Source organism: Mastigoproctus giganteus, chromosome 9 (genome assembly GCF_048544385.1).
Source record: "Mastigoproctus giganteus isolate SK-2022 chromosome 9, ASM4854438v1, whole genome shotgun sequence".
In the NCBI taxonomy this organism is placed as follows: Eukaryota; Metazoa; Arthropoda; class Arachnida; order Uropygi; family Thelyphonidae; genus Mastigoproctus; species Mastigoproctus giganteus.
Window position 1 is genome coordinate 110,654,447 of NC_143583.1, and position 25,270 is coordinate 110,679,716.

The window sequence follows — 25,270 nt, forward strand, 5'->3', positions numbered from 1 at the left end:
CCAGTTTATAACAGATTCCACTAGCAGAAACGCAACTGGAAATTGTTTTTATTGTTTTATGGTAGTAACCCCTAGAAATGTGCTTTAGTAAAATGTGAGGTGTTAATAGTGTATCTCGGCCTTTACGGTGTTGTTTATTCAGTTGCTACACGCGCGCAGCTTTGTTTATATGTAATAAGCTTGCCTCCTCGTTTTGTAATTGTGCTTTAAAAATGAGTAAACTCAAAAGGTGTGAAAAGGAAGCGTCCTGGCGAAGACACTGCAGATTCAGAGAGAAAAAGAAAACAATATCGATAAACAGAGGCGGACTGGGTCAAAAATTCTTACCCGGGAAAATTTATAGTGGCCTCATACTACGGTTTATGGCCAAAATCACACCGGCCTCCGGCCCACCGGGATTTCCCGGATAAGACTTATGGCCAGTCCGCCTCTGTCGATAGAGAAAAAATATGAAATTGTGAAACGCTTTGAGCGAAATGAAAGACCATGTGGTATTGCACGTGCTACAGACCTAAATGAGGCAACGCCGAGAATTACAAAGAATGCAGAGAAAATAAAAACAACTTTCATAGCGGGAACAACTCAAAGTATAATTAAAATCCATTAGATTAAGACACAAGAATTGGAAGAGATGGAACGGCTGTCTTTTCTATCTGTTTTTCGATTTTCTATCTGTTTGGATAGAAAATCAAACAAAAAACAAGTTTGCTTACGATAGAAGCAAAAGCATTAGCAATATTTTATTACGTAATAGTCGTAATAAAATACGTAAGCATTTTATTACGATTTACGTATTATAATTTTATTACGACTATTTTATTTAATATAATAAATTTTTTACGAATAAAATACTTTTTTAGTATTAAAAAATACTAAAAATACTTTATTATAATATAATAAATAATAAAAAAATATTTTTTATTATTTATTATATTATAATAAAAATATATATTATATTATTTTTTATTACGTATTTTAATTGTTATAAAATACGTAAGTATTTTATAACAATTAAATTATAACAATTAAATTTTTAAAATTAAATTTTAATTTTTACAATTAAAATTATAACAATTAAATGTTATAAAATACGTAAGTATTTTATAACGATTAAAATTACCCGATTATTTATTGTGTTTGGTAATGTTTTAGTTCCAAATGTGTGTTCAATCTTGGGTGGTCGGCAACTAACCCCACTTTTCCCATAGGGCCTGTTGTTTATATTGCACGATTTTGCATTGCACGAGGGTTTCTAGGAACACAACTATCGTGCTATACGAGGACAGACTGTATTTATTATTTTTATTTTCCTTCACAGTTTCATGAGTTTATTTATTTATTTATTTATTTCGTATGATGTGATCAATACACGAAGGAACCAGTTTTTTCTTGCTTCCTTCGTGTATCGTGGCCGGGATATCCAACCAACCGGTTGGTTCGGCACCATCGTGATATCCAGCGCGAGGCGGGAATCGAACCCGCGACCTTTGGGTTGCCAGGCAGGCACTTTACCTACCCGGCTAGCCCGGTCGGCGTTTCATGAGTTGAATCACTAACTCTCATTAATAAATAACAATTAAAAAATGATAGCAGCTTTGTGTCAAAAGATATATATTAAGGAGATATTACACAAATATTATAGTGTTGATGCACAAACTTGTGCATGACACTTTTCGAAACAAATGAAGATGTGTTTCTCTCACATATATATAATGGCAAGCTTTTCCATCAGTGGCGCCTCCATAGACAGGTGGACAGGAGCAGCAGTGCGTAGCACACACACTTCTTGATTAGACTGGGGTTCGAGCCCGTGACCACCAAATACGGAGGATGCGGAAAGGTCAGGGAATGACTACCACATATCCCCAGAGCAATATGGCCTTAGTTGCTAATGCCCCTAAAAACCAAAATAACATAACAAACATCTCCATCAGCATACTAATACTTTCAAGGAATTCCATTATTTTTCAGTTTATATTTCACACAAGAACAAAAAAACAAAATTTTACTTCATGTACATAATAATAACAGAATTAAGTTATATTTACCTTAACTCCTCTGTACACAAGACCCTTATTAAACAACTCTTTAAAAACCCACCAAACACTCTCCATGAAAGATAAGTAAAGTGTTTTATAGTCATTTTCAAAATCAATCCATCTTCCTACACGAGCAACAATTTCCTATATGAGGCAGAGAGAAAAAATTTTTTTTGGTAAGACTATATAAATAAGAATTAAATGCCATGTTAGCACATATAATTTTAAAAACAGATAGTTTTGTAATATAATGTGTTTAAAATATAAATATAACGTATTGTATCTTACTTACTCAATTTATTGTATAATCAGAATCAACCAGCAAGAAATTCATTAAATGAATCTTGCCCTGATACAACTGTAAGAAAACAATTTGCATATAAAGTTATATATATATATATACTGTGTGTGTGTGTTGCTGCACGCTATGGTGGAAGTACTTAATCTGGTGATTTTTCATAATCACCAATCAAGTTGGTGAATGTATATATTTCTCATATTCACTGGTAATTTTATAATTTCCAAGTGACAGTAGTAAGTGTTTTATTTATACATATATAAACTAGTTGCTTATACTGTATACATTTATACAGTATAAGCAACTGGTCCCTTGGCTAGCCCATAATGTTCAGAATTTACAACCAGCTGCCATTTTGTTACCTCAGAATTTAACTTGTTTTAATAAGTAATTATTTTATCTCATTAAGAATGTTTGTTTTATTTGAAAAAAAAAAAAAAAAAAAAAAAAAAAAAACATTTGACAGAATAAATTGCAAAAAAAAGTTGAGATACTAATGGATATGGAAAATGATTAAACGTACAGAACATTAAGAACAGGTGTTGATAATACAAGGAAAACAAAAATAGGTAAAGGGTGAGACAAAGATGTTGTCTCTTTACGACATTGCACAATATACATGTAGAATTAATAGTAAGAGACAAGATGGAAGGAGAGATAGAAGAGGGTGTAAAGATAGGGGTAATATTGCTCAAAGAGTGAAATTTGCAGGTGATATAATACAGAAGAGGGGTTACAAATTTTGTTGAGAAGATCTCAAGGAAAGTTATGAATAATATAGGGCTATGAATAAATTTTGATAAGACTACAGTTAAGATGGTAGGAATGGATGAAAAGGAAAGTAATTATCAAAGTGGATAATGATAAGCTATTACAAGAGGACAAATACAAACATTTACATATATTATAAAGAGACAAATCTGAACATTTTCTATTCAAATAGAATAATATTGTTTGAAGACAATAAAGCACTCAAAACCTACGTTGGTATATTATTATGTTTATTTCAAATTGGAAATAAGTACATAATGGGTCAAATGTTTTGCAGTATTTTCTTACCAATTCTTCAGTGACAGCTGTCTTTACACTATCACCATCACAAAAGATCATTTTCGTCACAAGAACTTCACTAAACAACACAGTTTATCTATACATCATGCCACTCAAGGAATACCTTAGAAAACTAATAAAAGATGATTAATCTCTTCTTTGGAAATCCATACAAAGCTAATACTTTCATTACTTTGATTATCATCTAACTTTTACAATGTCATGAATACTGAAAAGTAATATGATGTAAAAATTATATGACTGTTTTCCCATATATGAGGGGAGAAGTAATCAAGAAATTAAAACTAGAATTATGATGGGTAAGATAGCATATGAGAAGAGGAGGCAGATATTTATGCATGGAGAATATTGGATATAAAGTTAAAGAAAAGGTTAACTAAATATTTTGTAAAGAGTGTCATGCTTTATGGGGCTAAGAAATGGGTACTAAAGGAGGATATTAAAAGAATGAACTTTTGTGATGTAGATATATGGAGGAGACATGAACTGGACAGCTAGGTTTAGAAATGAGGAAGTAAGTTAAAATGGGGAAATGAGGGGGAGGGTAGGAGAAAATAGAGTATGATAAAGGTTATAAAGAAAATAAGGACAAATTGGATATGTACACTGGGGGAGTTTAAGAGATGTAACTGAAGGAGAAGTGATGGGCAAGAGACCAACAGGAAGAACTGGAACATTGGGTGAATTGATATTGATGAATTGATGAATTGGCTATTGCAGGCTAAGAAGAGGGCCAGACACAAGGATGGAGATTAGATTGAAATTTATGTTATGTCACTATCATATGGCAGGTCATGACAGATAAGCTTAATGTAGCTTGTCTGTCATGGACTTGCCATATGGTAGAGAATTTATAATAATATAATGTAATAATAAGAAGAATATACAAAAGTTAAAAACAGACCAGCTTAATTCTTCTGGCACATGAGAAAGATGAAATTAATTTATCATTTCTTTGTTATCAGTCTGGAAATGTGGGGGAACAAAAGATGATGATGAACAATTAGATTTTTAACGTAGCTTATCAGTAATCAAACTAAGTGTCTATAATTACATTATGTTTGTTTGCATTTAGAGAAGTTTTGTGATTACAGACATTTTTTTTTTAGCCTGTGATTTTACAAAATTATTACTGTATTTTCCAGAGGATAAGATACCCACATTTTAGAAAGCAAATTTTGAGAAAAAAAAAATGTTATTGCATATTTTGTGACAGAAATTCAGTAGTGCTTACTAATCAAAGTGTCAGCATAAAATGAACCTTTTGCTCATTCTATAATCCCAATAACACATTGTGGCTACTGTCATACTCATCATTATTGATGTTATGGTCTGAACTTTCACTTTTTTTTTCAAAGAATGCATCATCTTCAAACACTGATTCTGCATTTCTTGAAAGATATAGCGAATGTCTTATGTTCCACTAATGCTTACTAATTTTTTGTCTATTTGTACACTTGGGAAATGGTTAGTCACTACATTCATTCATTCTGTTAATGTCAAATCATGATTTGGTGCCTCCATCATTTGGTCCAATCCTAACATATGAATATTTTAAAGGTTTATTAAGTGAGATGCCCAATGACTGCAGTTGGCTAAGGCCTCCTGGAATTACAGCTAACTCTGTATTTAATTGAGCAACCATCCTTTTCATTGCCTCTGTTGCATGTAACCTGAAATAATCGTACAATAAAACAGCTATCTTTTTAGAAACTATCTAGATATTTTGACCATACTGTCATGGCTAAAGATAAAGACACCACCGCACACACCTAGTATACCTTCAGCCATACAATGCAGGGAAACTTTAGGTAACATTTGCCATGGACCTGTGTCTTATGGTCTGAAGGTGATGAGCCCAATATGAGAAATATAGAAAGCAGTTATTACAAAAACCAAGTTGATTATGGAAAATTAATAATTTTTTACATTCACCATAACATATGAATATAGTCCAGTATAAATCTGTCCTTTCTTCTTTTTGCCTACTAAACCACTCAAAGAACAGAACTTAAGAACAAAATGCTTACTGTGTTCTTTACTTTCTAAGAAATTTACTTTCCTTTTGAATTTAACACATTGGAAGTTATTCTTCAGCTCTGCTCTTTATCACTGTGTGTGTGTGTGTGTGTGTGTGTGTGTGTGTGTGTGTGTGTGTGTGTGTGTGTGTGTGTGTGTGTGTGTGTGTGTGTGTGTGTGTGTGTGTGTGTGGATTTGTATATAAAGCACACAAGTATTGCGCATTTACTGAGACATAATGAACATCAATTGGAATTTTGGGAATATGCTTCAATTTTTTAATGACAATTCGGCTGGACAAAAATCTTTTGCTTTCTCCAAACCAGACTTACCAGTCTTCATGTCTATCAAATGCTATCCTCAAAGTGTAAGACTTTGAAGACTAGCTACAAAGAGCATAAAAGAAAAACTTTCTCCCTCTTTCTTTTTTTTTCTTCAAAAGACAGCCTTTGTTGCCTTTCAAGATCAATGACATTTCTCCAAGCCACTTTATCACTGAGCAACCCAGTCTGGATTTAATGAAAATAAGCTTCCACTTTAGTTTTTAAAATAATAAAACAATTTATTACATCATTAGTTTTACAACTAAAACTTAAAGCCTAATTTGGCTTGAAATTGCTATTAACAAGTTTAGTTGGCAACTACCTCATTTTACAACTATTATAAATTAATTATTTCATTACAAATTTACAAGGCCTTCCTTCCTCATCCCACCACATTTGACAAAATGTAGACGATATGTAGGATGACATCCCCAAAAGGGTAATCTGGCATTTATTTAAAAGATGAGACACAAGAAATGACTGCTGTCTGATGAGAAACCAGTTGTTCTTGAAACAAGTCATCTTATCAGTTACTGAAAATTGCCTTCAAAATAAGAAAAGCCTAGTCACTTAATTTAAATTCACAAGCCATTCGTATTCTCCAACTCTTTGTTAATGTACCAAATGATACCAGCTCCCAAACAATAAAAGAAATTATTACAAATTAATTGTAATAGGTGCAACCCTATTAAAAGAGTTGAAGAAATCTTTATTGGCAAGCTATGAGGGCAAATCCTCTTTGACCAAAAATTTGTCATTTAATTATGTAATTGAAAACTGAATTGAATGAAATTATTTAAATTGAGTGCAATTGTGGATATGCTATTTGGACCTGTCAAATTATTAACCACAAAATTCTTGCTGAACTGGTTAAATAAATCCAACCTGAATTAGATTTTACAGACAGCATTTGATTCAATTCAAATACCTTCATTGTTAAGCCCCAGACCAACTTTTAAATTTAGGTTCTCATTACAACTTCCTAAACTTGATACTACAGAGGTCTTAAGTTCTGAACAAATAAATCACCTTTACAAAAAATCTCAACAGTCCTATAAAGGCAGATTATTCTCTGTGCTAACATTACTTACAATCTTTATCCTATTCCTTCAATGATCCCCTAATTTTTAAGCCTATGCAGATGCTCCTCCTTTGCAGCTAGTATTTTATAGTGACATGATTTTTTTTTTAAAAACATATAACACCAAACAATCATATAACATGAGACAGAAGTAACATAATATATTCATCCATTGGAGCCTAATTTCACCAGGGACTTAAGTTCTGAACAAATAAATCACCTTTACAAAAAATCTCAACAGTCCTATAAAGGCAGATTATTCTCTGTGCTAACATTACTTACAATCTTTATCCTATTCCTTCAATGATCCCCTAATTTTTAAGCCTATGCAGATGCTCCTCCTTTGCAGCTAGTATTTTATAGTGACATGATTTTTTTTTTAAAAACATATAACACCAAACAATCATATAACATGAGACAGAAGTAACATAATATATTCATCCATTGGAGCCTAATTTCACCAGGGACCATATTGTCTCACTGAGTGAAAAAATTCAATGAATATAGCATTTCAATAATTCTTAAACCTTTCTAAAGGTTTGGGCAGTGGAGCTGTGTTGGATTTATGGTGCAAGAACCTTGAATGTACAGTACTTACAAGCACACTATGGGTGACCACCCAGGTGTGAACCAACGTAAGCAGGGGTTGAGGTGTGGTGCTCACACCACATGGAGGAATGCCACCCCTCTGTGTTACCAGGCAATACTAGGTGGTAGATGACTCTCATCAACCGGTGCAATACTGCCACTTTGCTTATTGGAGGCTTGAAGTGGTGGAACCCATGTTTAGTCTCCAGAGCTAAGTTCCAGTCAACCCTTCCCCATCACTTCCGTCATGCAGTATGACTGATGTTCAGTCATTATACTCGATGTTCAAGATTATACAGCTAGTGTATAATCTTGCTACCTCTACTCTGCCAGATAGTGACTGGAGGGAGTCCGAGTAGTGTGCATGGCAGGGGGTGCATTGTCGAGGCCACGTTATGTCAAGAACCTGGGTATATTCTTACCATATGTACGCCATATCCAAAAATTTCATTACTTCATACAGCATGTCCCCCTCACTTTTTCTTACTATTGAATAACATTAGCATTAGTAGAGGCATATGATGCAAGAAAGCAAGCTTATGCAGCATCAGAAAAAAAAAAAAAAAACCCCTTCCACTTCACCCCCTTCACTCGTTCGAAATACCTGTCCAGCTGAGCCTTAAATTAACTACACTAATTAAATACACCATGAATTGCTGAACTTATAGAGTAAGCTTATCTGCAAAAAGATCTAAACCTCTGAAACACTTCCTAGTTTATTTCAAAATTATTCATGGTCTCAGTTCTAATTTCAATGATGTCCATTTCCACTTGCAGTCTATCAAACCCCATGTACTTTTTCTAACAGAATCTCAGTTATCAGTTGATTCATCTACTGCTCATCTCAGTTGCCCAAATTATTCGCTGCATGATTCCTTTCGCCTTAAAGGTGGTACTTGTGCATATGTCTGTTCCAATATTCCTTGTCAGAGAATTGGTAATTTGAAATCTCCTCTTTTCGATCTTCTCTGGCTTAAAATCTCTCTACCTCATTCTGTCAAATTCATCTGTTGTCACTACCATTCTCCCAACTCCACTAATCACTTGAAGCTCTTTGACTTCCTCTCTTTGCAACTTGGCTTTCTCCAGTCCAACTTTCTTAACAGTGAGGTAATTTTCTTTAGTGACTTTAATGTTCACAACTCCAGCTGGCTTTCGTTTTCTAGTCACACCGATCCAGCTGGTCGTGATGCCGAGCCTTTTGCAATTACTAATGATCTTGAAAAGATTGTTCATTTACCTACAAGAATACCAGACAATCCTAACCATACAGACAACACGCTTGATCTTTTTCTCACAAACAACCCTTCTAAGTACACGGTCAAAGTGAGTGGTCCTTTAGGCACCTCAGATCACAACTTGGCGATTGTCTCTTCTCCAGTGGACCTTTATCTCATGGTTATTCCCAACCTTGTGTTGTTTGGCATTACAAGAATGGAAAATGGGATCACCTGTGAAATTTCTTTTCTTCTTTTCCGTGGTCACACTACTGTTTCAAAACTTCTGATGTCAACGTTTGCTCAGATCGTGTCAGTGAAATTATTCTTTTAGAAATGGAATCCTTTATCCCACACTCCACTTCAAAATCTCATCCTTTAAACCTTGGTTTTCCAATAAATGTGCTAAGGCTGTTCAAGAGAAGAATGTTGTATATCGTAATTGTTAATGGTAGCTGAGCATTCAGGTCTCTTACCAAAGCTATTGGCCACAACTTTTGCCCATATCTGCTCCCACCTCTGTCTAAACCAGATGCTTCTGTTGTCACTTCAGCCAAGGATAAAGCTGACCTGCTAGCATCCCATTTTTCTTCCAACTCTTATATTATTGATCTTGGTAAAACACCTAGCACCATTCCCTACATGCTCCATTCAATGCCTCCTGTGGTCTTCCGTCAAAAGGAAGTCAGAATGATTTTGATGAATCTTGATGCTAAGAAAGTTCCAGGTCCTGATGGAATTTCTCCACTTGTTCTCAAAAGCTGTGCTCCTGAACTTACTCCTGTTCTTTGCTGCCTTTTTTCACTTTTTTATTCCAAAGGTGGTTTTCCTTCTGCTTCGAAATTTGCTCATATCCAGCCAGTTCTTAAACTACCTAGAAATCTTTCATCTGATTAACGCTCACCAGTATGGATTTTGTCAGTGTCGATCCACTGGTGATATTCTGGCTTACGTTACCCATTTATGGACAAATTCAGTGGAAAAGTTCGGTGAAACACAAGCAGTTGCTCTTGACATCTCAAAGGCTTTCAATTGTGTTTGGCATAAAGGTCTTCTAAAGAAGCTTCCATCTTATGGTTGGCCAACTGTTTTTTGTAATTGGTTATCCAGTTTTCTCACTGATCACTCACTGAGGGTGATGGTAGATGTCTCTCTGTCTTGTAACTTCTCCACTAATGCTGATGTCCCCCAAGTTCAGTTCTTTCCCCCACTCTTTTTCTCTTGTATATTAATGACCTTCTTCCTTTGACTGGAAATCCTATTCTTAGTTTTGCTGATGATTGCATATTGCATTCCACTTTCCATTTTGAGAAATCTTGCCCTGCTCAATCAGCTTTAACTTCTCGAATATCCGCTACCAATTCCTTAAATGCTGGTCTCCAGGTAATTCTCAGTGGGGAAAAGACAACTTAGTTGATTTTAATCCTTCTAAAACTCAGTCTTGTCTTATATCTCACAAAAAACGATTCTTCTACTCCTATGCTTATATTTGGTGACACTCCGATTTCTAGGCAAAATGATATATCTCTTTTGGGGATTACCCTGACTTCTAATCTCTCTTGGCACAAGCACATTACAAATATTGCTTCCTTTGCATCTAAAAAACTTGGTTTTTTCTCTTTTGCTCTCGACGTTACTTTTCTTCCAAACAGCTGTTCACCCTGTACAAATTGCAAATCCACCCTACATTGGAATATTGTTCCCACATCTGGGGCGGTGCCCCCAAAGCCTCTCTCTCTCAGGCTTCTATATTCCATTCAGAAGAAGGCAGTTAGGTTAATTAATGACTCATCTCTAACAGAGTCTCCACTCGCTGTCTCATAGACATACTATTTCTGCTGCATGTCTTTTCTACAGATACTTCCACGGGCACTGTTCTTCTGAATTGGCTTCTATAATTCCAGCTCTCTCTCTCTTTCAAAACAGTCCGAACATGTGCCACCACCAACAACATCCATTTACTGTCCAATTTCAAACTCACAGAACCAACTTTTCATATTCCTTGTTTATTCATTCAACTGCCATTTTCTGGAACAACCTTCCTTCATATGTATTTCCTGAAAATTACAGTCTACAGAAGTTCAAATCTAATGTCAACAAATATCTTCTCTCGTCTTCTTAACCACCGACCCAAGCATGGTACTAAGTATTATAGTTTCTAATGCCTCTCATGCTTGGCATTTTCATAAAAAAAAAAAAAGTCAAGAACTGAGAACAAGAGGAAGGTCTGAACCTGGCCATTAAATAACCCCAGATAGCACTCTTTTAACAGAAACGGCAATCTGCCAGAATGTTGGAACAAAATTTATCACAGAAGTGTGTGGGGGGTAGGGAGGTTTAAAATAAAACTGAATCAAAAAATAAAAAAGGCTGAAAAGCTGGTGCCAAGGAGGATAAGTGGAACCTGGAAATACCCTCAAACACTTAGAATGTTTTAAAACTGAAGAAGACCAGGCAGCAGCAGCAGGAGTGGAGGAACTATAGAATTATAATGAATGAATAATTAATCTAAAAAAATAATAAAGTAAGATGAATCAAGCTGGAATTCATTTTGTAACTGCAGTAGAATCTCATTAATACAAAGTACAAGGGACCGAAATTTTCATGTTTTGTAATAATGAGGCTTGTAGTAAACAAGGTCTTCCATAAATGTCAAACCTTTCCCTCTTTTTTTCCCCCCTTTTGGTACATATATAATATAACAAGAAATAATAAAAATAAATGAAATAATAAATTAAAATAATAAAAATTAAAAATAAAAACAATAACAACAAAAGTCTTGTCTAACAATAATAAGAATAACACAGATTATGTTCAGGTTTTCTTTCATTTATAAGATAAACTATGAGAAAAGACAACTTAACTGAAATGAAAATAGAATCAAAGTAGTAAAAGAAGAATTGTAGTCTTAATATTGAAGGAAACATACAAACCATTAACTCTAATAATTTAAGCTAATTTAAAGAAAAAATTCAACTTCATTTGCACAGTTTGTCTTATATTCATTGTTGTAGAAATAACTTCACCATCTACCTTAAAATCCATATGCTCTTCCAGTCTCCCATTTCTTAATATTCCTGTCACATTCATTTGCTGGACCATGTTTTTAGATGAATTTCTCTCCAAAGCCAGTCATTCTGAACCAGTTGATTATCACACTAGTGCAATACTGTCCCAAGCAATAACAACATTAAAGTATAGCATCCAAGTCATTCCACTTTGGCTGCAAATTGTTCCCTCCCTGCTTCTATGTTGTGGATCAGGTATGTCAGACAGGTTCTATATGCTCCCTTGATATTACAAAATAATGTCTTGTTCCAATGGCTGCATAAAAATGGCACTGAGAAGTGAAAACAGCATCCATATACTCCTCTGTGTGTCTCAGCAGAATATTCTATGTAGCAATCTAGAGTCATCAAGATGTTCCTTTTGACTGAAGCCATTCTTCTGTCTACTCTGAAGAACCAAAATTAAAAAATTTTGACCACAAGCCATGCACTTCAACTGCTCATAATCACACAGAAGTTGATTAATTTCTTTAAAACATCTTGGCTTGGAAAGTTTAACAATCACAGGTAGGTGCACATTTGTATTGCCATTTATATTGCAGTATAACAAAATAGTGATTCTTCATTTACTTCATGTTCCACCATCACAAGACTCTTTTCAAACAGCAAGTGTTTTGTCTGGCAGTAAATTATAAAATACACCCATCTCATCAAGGCTAAAAATATCCTTTCCCTCATTTTTCAAGAAATGGACCATACTGTTATGTTTGTTATTTGGTTTTTAGGAGCATTAGCAACTAAGGCCATATTGCTCCGGGATATGCGGTGGTCATTCCCTGACCTTTCCGCATCCTCCATATTTGGTGGTGACGGGCTCGAACCTCGGTCTAATCAAGAAGCGTGTGCTATGGACCATACAGAACACAACCAGTCTACTGACTTTTCTTTGTCAACTGATCCAGACCCATCACAAACATTTTGCAAAACTAAGTTATTCTTGTCCTTAAATCTTTGGAGTTAGCCACTTCTACATTTGAGGTCACTAATTCCATGTTGTTGAGCTAAATAATCAGCCTTTTCTTGAAAAATTGTACCTGATATTGGCAAATCAGATGCATGCATTGTACCACTCAAATAAAATTTTAAATATTTTTTTATTTACAGACAGGAAACATTTAAATAAAATTTCAACATTTCTCACCTGTAAATTTATTAGTAATAATAACTTCGTACTAAATTACTAAACACCATTTGGCATCTCTCATATTGTGAAACTATTTTCACAACTCGGTTGTTATACCATCAGGTACCCACCCACCCACTGGTGAAGGGCCAAATAATCCTGAAATAGCCATCTGGGTGGTTGTATTCACTGAGAATAAATACAATAGTCTTCTCTATTGAGGTTTTTCATATAGCTTCTCTATATAGTCAACTCATTGTAAAGGTATTCACAACATTAGATGTAATGAAACAATGCCAATATAATAACTTTGGTTAATTCACTGCATATAGATATGATGTAGTTGCACTAACTTATATGCCTGAGGCTTCAGTCTTGAATTTTTATTAAGTATAAACAGCCTTTAAATTAATTTAAAGATGAGCTCCAAAAAAGACAGCTCAGAAAACTCTGAACTCAGCGCAACAACTGGAACAGACCTTAATGATGTTTCACAGAGTGTATTTTTATGCTGTAGGTAACATAAAGGCTTTGTTTACATAGTTGTAAATTCTAACAAGTCAGTATTATCCTTCAGGAAATGCAGATTTATTATTATTATTATTTGGTTTTTAGGAGCATTAGCAACTAAGGCCATATTGCTCCGGGATATGCGGTGGTCATTCCCTGACCTTTCCGCATCCTCCGTATTTGGTGGTGACGGGCTCGAACCCTGGTCTAATCAAGAAGCGTGTGCTACACACTGCTGCTCCTTCCCACCTGGCTACGGAGGCGCCAGGAAATGCAGAGATGAGGGGTCACATACATATTGGCGGATGAATCCCTGGTGCCATCAGACAATTAACATACTGGCAGTTGGGGAAAAACAGAATGACTGTACCAAACTTTGTATTAACCATACAAAATAACATTTCTCATGAAGCAAAAATGAACTGTGTAATACATATTAACTAAATTTTGTAATAAACAAATATGTTTACAAATAAAAGCCATCCTTTCACAGGGAAATAATACATTCTTTGTATAAACAAGATTTTTGCTGTTTATAAAAGGAGTTTGTATTAACAAGATACTACTGTAACTATATGGAATACTTAGAAATGTGAATGCAAGAACAACCTGTGACATGGATGGTCTATACAAAGCACAGATCTCACATAGCTGCTGATGCTTTGCAGAATAGAGCTAAATAACATAAGAATTTTTTCCAAGAGAAAAAGTATTAACTGTTGTTGCAAAATAACAGAACACAAGACATAGATTATAAATACTGATGAGCCATTTTACCTCAATTATTAGGGATGCCACTTGTCCTGGAGTTGATTCACAGCACATGTGAATCAATTCCAGTTGTTTCATTTGTGAAACAACTATGCCAATAAAGCACAGAAGTTTGTGTTATTTCCAGTAGATATGTGATCGTGTCTAGAAATCTAACTATTGCTGAAGATAAGCATGGGAGAAGAAAACCTTTTCTTTCAAGATAAGACAGGCTTTCTTCTTCCACTGTAACCTGGGGATCAGCATTTAATGAACTGTTGGTGAATATTTTATTCAGAGCAGGATTTTCAAACTGGAAAGTAATATTATTAATACTTGTATTAATTTTAGTAAAAACCTATAGTAACATTATTTCTTCAACTAAATTCTGTAGCCATAGCTTATGTTTTCTGCAGTACTCACCTCCAAAATCCATATGGTTCAAGTGAAGTGAATGAAATTAAGAACTGTGATTAAGAAATTGTAGTTAAAATAAAGTTAAGTGGCCCTAAGGAAATAAGAAGTGCACCACTCTTTTCTCAGGTTGTCATACACGAATAAATTTGATAGAGGTTAAAATGCAAACTAAACTAAAAGCCTTGGTTTAGCTTGCGTCTAAATGTCATGGTTAATGCTAAAGTCTTATGACTTCATGGCTACAGTGGGGCTGAACTGTGAACTACAGGGTTAGGTGTGTAACAAAAAGAGTTTATTTATTTATTTTTTTTTTGTTAGTTTTTTTATAAGTTAGTTACAATTTGAAAATTTTGCAAATCTTTTGGTGCATTACTCAGTTATCAACAGAGTGCTTTGAACTATTTCATCTCTCTGGAAATCTTTGAATTTGTTTTTTTATTATTAATCATAAGTGTCTCCAACAGAAAATATCAACAGGGTGCAGTAAACTATTGGTGATTTGAAAGATGTTGTTTATGCATGGGTATTGCACTTTCATCATTTCTACTACCCAGGTAGTATGCATGCATCATTTAATTATATTGTGAATACCTTCACAATGAGTTGCCAAGGTATTGCACTGCTCTGAATAAGTAATGCTTCACCAGTGGAGAAGACTAATGTTACTTATTCTCAGCAGATGCCACCACCCATATGGTGCTGTTTCAAAGCTTGTTGGCTTACTCATCGGTGGGTGGGCAGGTCCCCTGTGGTTGCAAAAGTGACAACTCGGTTATGAAGTATAACTCCACAATATGAGAGATGCTTGATGGTGTGCGTGGTTTAATCTAAAAATATTTCTTGACTAAATGTCTAAGAGTATGAAAGATGTTGTTTATGCATGGGTACTGCATTTCCATCATTTCTACTAACCAGGTAGTATGCATGCATCGTTTAATTATATCTCATATTGTGAATACCTTTTCACAACGATTTGCTCAGGTATTGCACTGCTTTGAATAAGTAAAGCTTCACCAGTGGAGAAGACTAATGTTACTCATTCCCTAATGCAACAACATGGTATTTGGCCACCCACCAATGAGTAAGCCAACAAGCTTCGAAACTGTGCTGTCTGGATGGTGGTATCCGCCAAGAATAAGTAACATTAGTCTTCTTCACTGGTGAAGCATTACTTAAAAGCAGTGCAATACCTGAGCAAATCGTTGTGAAGGTATTCACAATATGAGATATAATTAAACGATGCATGCATGCATACTACCCGAGTAGTAGAAATGATGGAAGTGCAGTACCCATGCATAAACAACATCTATCATACTTGTTGTTGGTTTTTAGGAGCATTAGCAACTAAGGCCATATTGCTCCAGGATATGTGGTGGTCATTCCCTGACCTTTCCGCATCCTCCGTATTTGGTGGTGACGGGCTCGAACCCCGGTCTAATTAAGAAGCGTGTGCTACGCACTGCTGCTCCTTCCCACCTGGCTATGGAGGTGCATCTATCATACTCTTAGACATTTAGTCAAGAAATATTTTTAGATTATTGGTGATTTGCCCAGTAGGGTGACATCACCCACCATGTTACTAGTTCTTCCCTGTTGGTATTTACCATGCAATACACCAGTGGACTGGCAATAAAAAATTTTAAATATTTACTTCAAATTACCAACTACAATTTGTCTATTAGATAGAAAGTGATTTTTTAGATAAAATTTGAGTGAGTGAGTGAGTGAGAGAGAGAGAGAGAGAGAGAGAGAGAGAGAGAGAGATTACTTCATGGCAACATAGTGTTATTGAGTAAGCAAAGAAAACTGGTTTCATAAAATGCATTTATTTCATTTCAAGTAATAACTATATAAAAACCCATACAAGTTATTTACATTACATACCTAAATTTAAGATAATATTTTTTCATGAAATATTATTATGAATGTATACTGAAACAGTTCAAATGTATAGGTGACTGAATTTTTCATAAAACAGTGTTCACGACGGCCATACAGATATCACTTTCATATAATAAGCAACTCACTAACAAGTGATAGCAATTTGTTTAGAAATCAGCACTAATTAAATAGTACACAAAATAGTACCCAATTTTTTATACAAATATGGAAAAAATCTGAGTTTGATTTACTAAAAATTTTTAGAAATTTAATTCTACTAGAATTTTAAGAACTCCATAATAATAACTCTTAATTAGTCTTTGCAGTCACTGAAGAAGCGGTAAGAAAATACCACAAAACATCTGACTCTATTAAGTACATATTTCCAAATAGGAAATAAACATATGTATAAATATAGTGCAACGCATCAGAAATACATAGCTATATCTGAATAAATCAGACTATTAGTAAAAAGGGCATCGTTTTAAGTTATATCTCATATTGTGAATACCCTCATGAGTTGCCATGATATTTCACTACTTCGAATAAGTAACGCTTCATGGCAACATGAAGCGTTTATTTCTCTAAAGTATTTAGGGCTTATGCCCTAAACGCTTTAGAGAAATAAGCATAATTAAACCAACACAGGTTTGGGCACTCTATTACCTTCAAATAATAATTTACCTATGCACCATGCTGCTCAAAGAATTTTTTTCTTTGTTTTATTAAAAATTTTTTAAGTAGCCAACATGAACAAAAATACATACCTTCCACTGGTCTGCATATCTCATTACAATTTTCCTGCACTCATTGTTGTAGTTCTCAATTCCCATCTTTTCCACATCTTGTGGTCCTTTAATATTCAATGTCTTGTCAATTTCATATTCCTGAAATTAAGAGTTATGTTCATAATAATGAATCAATAGTCCACTTTTTTTTATACATTCATTTAGACTTTTAAGAGGGTGGTTCGATAAAGAATTGCCCTGACACTAAAATCCAGTGTACAACAAAAGATAGTCAAATATTTTTCAAATAATTCTTAAGTGTAGTAATATTGTGCACATCATGTACATATGAAAAAAATCCTTTCTTAATATGTATGTATTAATAAATTAATCGTTTAAAATGTTAGAAAATTTATTTATTCCGCTTATTTCCCATCTTGTACTGTATTTCTGAATGTCAAATTCTTTTTAATTGTTGAAAAGGTCATATTTCTTTATATCGATCCATACTTTCTAATTCTTTTAAATGACTTCAACTGTTTGGGCTTTTTCTTGGACTTCCCTTTCAGTGGCACCATCATTTATTTCATCCTCATTTGAATTATGTTCATTTTTGTTGTCATCTTCTATTGTAAGCCAGTTTTGTAAACTAGCGGATTTTTTTTTTTTTTTTTTTTAATTTCCTCTTTATGCAGTCTTACTACACGGTACTGATGTCACCTTTTTTCTTTTGTGGCATGTCTAAAATTAATTGGGCCTTGGTTGTTTTATTTAAATTAAAATCACAATATTCATGATTAGCTGTTTATATAGCAAGCACAAAAACACTACACACACAACTTCTAACTTATTCAGCATTATAGGGTAGAACTCTGCACACAATGCCTGAATTGCAAACTGCTATGCATTCAAGCATGCGCTAATGAAGCAGTCGCCTGATTGGTCCCCTTCAAAGTTACATTCTGGAGGGCAAATAGATCTATGATGCTATGCAGTATGTACTCAAATTTCAGGATGCATTGCAGGCTTGAATTGGCCTCTGAAAACAAGTAATTTGGCAAAAATTAATTTTCACCCCACCCTCTGCTCCTGATGTGACATCATCTAGGAGCACCATTTTGTCAGCTAGCCTGGGGTGTTGAAATAGCTTGGCATAGAAGTGATGTGGCCTTTTAGTGGCATCCTTCTGAGACCAAAGGACTTGGCACCTGCCCCAATGGCAAGGCATTAGCATTAGTAGAGGCATTTGATGCAAGAAAGCAAGCTTATGCAGCATCAGCCAAAAAAAAAAAAAAAACCCCCTTCCACTTCACCCCTCTGTTCGTTCAAAATACCTGTCCAGCTGAGCTTAAACTTATTAGGCTATCAACCTCCACCACAAGGGATGGCAGTCTGTTCCACCAACCAACCACCCGCTGGCTAAAGGCAAATTTCCACACGTCTATCCTACATCTGTCTTTCCTCAATTTGAATTATGCCCTCTCAGGTGATTTTTCTGAGCTAGAGAAGAATCCCATCAGCATTGAGCATGCTTAAACCATTCAAGGCTTTATACACCTCTATCAGATCACCTCGCTGGTGCCTAGTCTCCAGACACTGTAATTGCAAAACTTAAGCCTTTCTTCGTAAGAGCACCCCTTTGTTCCATTCACTAATCTTATTGCCCTTCTCTGTACTCGTTCCAGCAGCTCTACATCCTTCTTGAAATGAGGCCTCCAGACCTGTATACAGTACTCTAGGTGTGGCCTGCCATTGCCTTATACAATGGAATAATCACCTCCTTATCCCTGCTGGAAAAATTCCTGTATATCATTGACAATACACCATGAGCTACTCTTGCAGCCCATCTGCACTGCTCAGAGAACTTCATATCTGCCTGCACAACCACCCCAAGGTCCCTTTCTTTCTCTACCACTGTCAGTGTAGTACCACAGAGTTGATACGTTGCTCTGGGGTTGCTGTTTCCCATATGTAGTACTTTACATTTGTCAATGTTAAACTTCATTTGCCACCTCTCAGCCCATCTGCTCAACCTTTCCAGATCCTGTTGCAGCAGCATAGTGTCAGTAGTGTCCTTGACAACCCTGCCAACCTTTGTATCATCTGCAAACTTGGACATTAAGCCTGATATAGCATCATCAATATCATTTATAAATACAGAAAACAATAATGGACCCAACACTGAGCCCTGAGGGACTCCACTAATAACATTAGTCCACGATGAGCAGTGTCCATTGATTACCACTCTCTGTCTTCTCCCCCTCAACCACCCCTTTATCCATAGCAGCAATTTGCCTCCAATGTCACACTGCTCCAATTTGTGTAGCAGTCTTCCATGTGCAACAGCATAAAAAGCCTTTCTAAGATCAAAGTATATAATATCAAAGTTATTCCCTGCATCCAGTTCTTTTGTGACTGCATCATAGTATCCAATCAAGTTGGTCAGGCAAGACTTCCCCTTAACAAATCCATGCCGTGTCTGAGCTATAACTGAAGTCTTGTCTAAATGATCCTGCAGTGCTTCTTTAACCAGTGCCTCCATTAATTTTCCTGGAACAGAAGTTAAGCTCACAGGTCTATAATTACTTGTGTCAGCCTTTGATCGTCCTTTGTGAATTGGGGGTCACATTTGCACATTTCCAGTCTATGGGTACCTCCCCTGAGTCCAAGGAAGCTCTCATAATTATGGCTAAGGGTTTGCTTACTTCCTTTGCTGCCTCCTTTAATATAACTGGATAGATCCCATCCACCCCGGGTGCCTTTCTTGTGTTTATCTTCAACAGTTTCTCCTCCACTTTACTCCCAGTTATTTCAAGATTCTGTAGCTTACTGCTAGAGTTGAATACACCTCTGGCATTCCCCTTGCTGAATAACTCCTCATGTGTGAATGTCGATGCAAAATATTCATTTAGTTTGTTAGCTACCTGAGCAGGATCATCAACAGTTGACCCATCAATATCAAGTGGACCAATCTGATTCATCCCCTTCCTTCTAGAGTTTACATAAGTAAAGAACTCTTTGCTGTTTTTCTTTGCATCCCTTGCCAAGGATTTCTCGTAATCTGCCTTCGCCTGCCTAACCTCCTTTGTAACTTGGTTGCATATCAACTTGTATCTATCATAGGCTTCTGTGTCGTGTTAATTTGTAAGTATCCCATGCATTTTTCTTCTCTGCCATATGCCTCATTAGTTCATCTGACATCCTATGCTACTGAATATGAATAAATAATATCTTTAGTAATATCAATCTTGTTATCCAAAAAAATTTTTCTTGATTACCATACAATGAGATTTCAAAGAAATAAAACTGACAAAACTAAACTAAAGTTATAGGGGAAATTAGGCAACTTTTGCTGGCATCTCATCGATGTCAAGCAGGGAAAGGTGTAAAAGAGGCATATATGCGATTGCTTGCATAGCATCTATTAAATGCCAAACAAAAATTTAATTTCCTGTAAATCATAGTAAATCAAAACAGAAACATATAATACTGTATAATCAGTTAAAGAATATTGGTGGGGAAAGGTACTAGTAGGATTTGTTTTATTCCAAAATTTAAAAATGTATGTGGCATCTGTCAGACACCATATTACAATTGAAGGATTAACACAGTCACTTGTATGGTATGTGTTTTGTAATCACTTTTTGTTATGCCACCCTATCCTCATTTCCAGCTCTGCATCTGGAAAATCCCTTAAAAAATTTCATAAAAAATCCACATCCATTGCTAAGAATATATTACCCATAATCCATTATTAATAATTTGGGTGAGTGGGAGAATGGCTGGAAAAAACATTTGCTTACGTGTCATCAGACAGACATGCAAGCAAACGTGCTGGTGACATAGCTGGCAGGTTCTGAGTTTTGTTCTCATTTAGCAGCATTTTCCCTTGAATACCTATATCATGATGTGATGGTGAAAATAGCACCAAAAGAACAACAAGGAAAAAGCTTGCCTTTCAAGTGTTCTACATGCATTTTAGGAGGCGATAATGGTTTCTTCAACTTTGAAAAACTTGTTAAAAAAATTAACATAATAAGATATATAAGGAACAAATTAACTTTCACATTTTTTTTTTCTAGGTACCTGTATAATCAAAAACAGATTTGTTACATAAATGTTACTTTTCCTCATAATCACATGATTATTTGGGCATCTATATCAGCATGACACCAGCGCAAGCAACTCCTCTCAAGAAACTCTTGCTCCTGACCAATAAGCTGATGTTTTGTCTTATGTTTGACTCTGGCAACCAGTGAAAAATATTTTCCAAATAAATGTTCATTTAACAGTCAGAATAGATGAAAATCTTATGTGCAAAATCAGACAGAGTTATGGATGCTGCATTTTCATCCTGTTTCTCAGTTGCAATCTCCCTACAAAATACAGATCTACATAGAATTGTATGCAACTAAATTAGCACTAGACAATACATGCAACTGTTATTTCATCCTAGGTCTAATAGTCACTTCTGCTATAACGAGTATTTTCGCAAAGTGAATTCGCTCCAAAGCAACTGATATATTAAGGAACAATAAGAGCATGACGTGATTTTCACGTTGGCTCATGTGCAATTTTGTCTGCGAGTAACACCAGAATCACAAAATCTGGCACCAAGCTGAGTGTAGTGACCTGCATAGCAATACATACAAGTTTACAAAGCTTAAAAAATATCAAATGTGTGAGATCTGTATTTCCCATTTACTTTAGTTATATTAGTCGGAAACACACTGTTGTCATTCACCGTATTCACAAGAAAACACATGATATTGTAGGCCGGCTCATATTTTCAAGAGCTCACATTTTTCTGTTCTAACAGAAATTTCGTGAGGTGGGGTAGCGCAAGCTGGAAGTCACTACCGTAAAACAATAAAAACAATTTGCAGTTCCCAGTTTATTGGGTTTTTCAGTTAGTGCAATCTAGTTACAAATGAGTAATAAACTCGATCTTACTGCATTTTCAATAATACCAATAGCTGGAATTCTGTGGGTTTTTACATTATTATGGTGAAATGTGCCATTAACTTGAGTCAATCTAATTCGGTATTTTAAGAAATTCTACAAATCGTATTAAATTTAAGATGTTTAAACCTGTGTTAGCAATTTTATTGGGTTTCTAACTTTTTTTAGTGTTTTACTTACCAGACTGAACATATTTTTTGAGTGCTCTGTTCCTATACCTATAAGCCCTGCTGTTTTTAATGTGCAAAATACCATAACATGGAGATTTTTACGACCACATGTACTGCATTATAGCAGAACTGATTGTATATGCATATAGGTTCCATAAGCGTTGGCTACTGCTAAGGATGCACCGATTAATTGGTACATAATTGGCTGATTAATCGTCAATTGGTTTTTTGTAGCTAAATCGGTTTTATTAATTGTCCATTTTCCTGTTAAATTTAAGCCAGTTAATCACTACCAGGAGATTCATCAGATAGCTTTGATAAACTGAAATGGATTAAGTAAACATTTTTTGAGTTTGGTTGATGTTACAAAAAATTTATTTTTTATTAATACAGGTCGACCATCACTAATCCGGCAGCGTTGGGACCTGTGGGGTGCCGGATTACCGGTGGTTATTTTAGAACATGCATTTTACCCAACAGCTAACTTCTACCTTAAACACGTTGACTGCCAAGCTAGTTTAAGAAAAAAATTCCCCAGGGGCCAAAAAATATTTAGGAAATAATTTGATTAGTAATTCTAAAATAAATATTGTAATGTCAGTGTTGTCGTTTTTTCACTTAAAATATATATAAAAAAAAGTCATTTTTTTTATGTCGCATATATATGGCCACATATGTTGGTTACTTTATTTCTTGAGAAGCCGTGTCGGCCACGTATGTGTGACACTATTACGGCATACATATGAAGGTCGTTTGTGATTAGTTTATTGCACGCATGGCAAAAGCTTCAATAAAACTAATTACGATAAAATAAACTCTCAAACATCGCAATACGTTTGTCAGTATTGTTAGAGATTTTGTGAAAACAAGCTTGTTAGCGTGCTGTATTATCCATCATATTGTGTTGTGTTTTTCTGCAAGTTTATTGCACGCATGGCAAAAGCTTCAATAAAACTAATTACGATAAAATAAACTCTCAAACATCGCAATACATTTGTCAGTATTGTTAGAGATTTTGTGAAAACAAGCTCGTTAGCATGCTGTATTATCCATCATATTGTGTTGTGTTTTTCTGCAAGTTTGTATAAGTGTGTAGTATAAAAAAAAATCTAAATAGAAGGGCTAAAAGAAAATTACTAATATAAGAGGAACTGAGAGAAATTGCTGGAATTTACAATTAAGCAGAGTTAAACTTCTCACAGACACACCGCTGTCCAGTTTTTTCAGAAGTTCAACTTTATCTGTTTTTGTCAATGTACGGTATTTGCGCTTTACACCACGAGAGGCACTTCTTTTATGCACTGGAACCATGGCTGGGGCTAAATGTGAGTAGGTTATAATAATAAATGCAGAAAAACGAGTGGGAATGGCTTTCCAGTGTTTAAGAGATCAAGCCAACAGCTGATGCTGCAACCAATGCCACCAAAACAGTAGCGGCAGGTCAGTGCACTGACCCGGGAAATTTGAAATTAAGTTCGTGGAAATTACGTCTGAATTAGCGGTGGAAACGGATTACTGGTGGCCGGATTCGTGATGGTCAACCTGTACAGAGAATACAATTTTAAAAAAATGCAACTTAACTGGTATTTTAATCAACTTTATCACCTTTTTAACACGGTATAAAGTAAAAAAAAAATACAAATTAAAAGTAGTTTTATGCAGAGTAATCAAAATTGAATACTCTTAAATTGTAATGCAAAAGCATCAGGGTTTCCCCATTTTCAGGACATAGCCTTTTTCTTGCGGATTCATACAAATTACTACCCAGTACTAAATATTCTTTCACTTTCAACAGATGAAGCTAATGCACTTAAATATTTCAAAACCAGTTTACTCAGAAGAGGTAGTTTGTCTCGCATGTTTTTCCACCATAGAAACGGGCTATTATTTCTAGGCAGTAATGGCAAATTTAAATACTGATTCAATTCTTGAGTACAATTCTGAATAATGCTTGTTCTTTTTTATTTTTTTGAACTCTTGAACTTACTCTGAGTGACATTTCTTCTGATCCTTTGTTTGAACATTATGTCTTAGCAGAAGCTAATTCATCAAACAAATTTGAAAAAGTTATAGTAAAGCCTGGGGTATCTTGATCTTCAATAGAACTGGTTGAAGCATATCCTATCGAAATATCATCAAGAGCATCCCCTCTTACCTCCAATTGATCTTGCTCCAGGGCTTCTAAAACCCATTCCTTTATTTTGTTTTTCATATCACTTCTTTGAAATTATCTTAAATCTAGGATCTATAAAAGTAAGTAGAAAATCTTTTCACAATTGATGATTTAAGCTCCTCAACTGTGGTAAATCTGCATACTCCAGATGATCCATTTGCTAGAATAACATCATAGTGTACCAAAGACAAGACTGTACATAACTATGGATTACACTCAGTGATCAATGAATTATTGTGACTACCTACTCAATACGACAACGGGGCACTATCCATGCAGATAACAATTACTATTTGCCTAGGCATTGATTCCACTACATGTCTGAAGATGTCCGTAGGGATCTGCAGCCATGCTGCCTGCAAGGCTTTCCACAGTGTCAGAATGGATGACAGTTGTGTGTCTATATGCCTCACTTTCCATTCCAAAACATCCCATAGTGTTCAAATGGATTGAGATCAGGTGAATACGGAGGCCAATCGAGATGAGTGATATCTTCACTGTGTTCCTCAAACCACTTGTGCACATTGTGGGCATGATGACATGCTGCATTATCATCTTGGATGATTCCGTTTCTGTCTGAGAAAAAATGCAACGTGGCAGGGTGCACGTGGTCTCCTAAGAGCTGCAGGTAGACCTCAGCAGTGAAATGTTAGTCCATATGCAGCAGGGATCCTAGTTCTTTCCAGCAAAACATGCCTCACATTAATCAACCACCACCCCACCACCGCCTGCCTGGATAGCAGGCACTAGGGCTCAAATACCAGTCAAAATCTTAATATCAGTATTCTGGTATTTTGAATTTATGAAGCCGGGATACTGGTATTAACACCGATATTCCAAAAGTAAAAATTT

The 25,270-nt window shown here is 35.3% G+C and overlaps 1 protein-coding gene across 2 annotated transcripts in view; it reads right to left on the reverse strand.

Moving 5' to 3' along the window:
• The window catches only part of IleRS (Isoleucyl-tRNA synthetase), a 430,056-nt gene that overhangs the window by 359,203 nt on the left and 45,583 nt on the right, over positions 1-25,270 (reverse strand). For both annotated transcript variants that reach the window (XM_090381523.1, XM_090381522.1), the window contains exons 4-5: positions 17,153-17,272; positions 2,049-2,183 (exon numbers count right to left, since the gene is read on the reverse strand). In XM_090381523.1, coding sequence (XP_090237649.1) covers positions 2,049-2,183; positions 17,153-17,272 — 255 coding nt within the window. The remainder of the gene's footprint in view (positions 1-2,048; positions 2,184-17,152; positions 17,273-25,270) is intronic.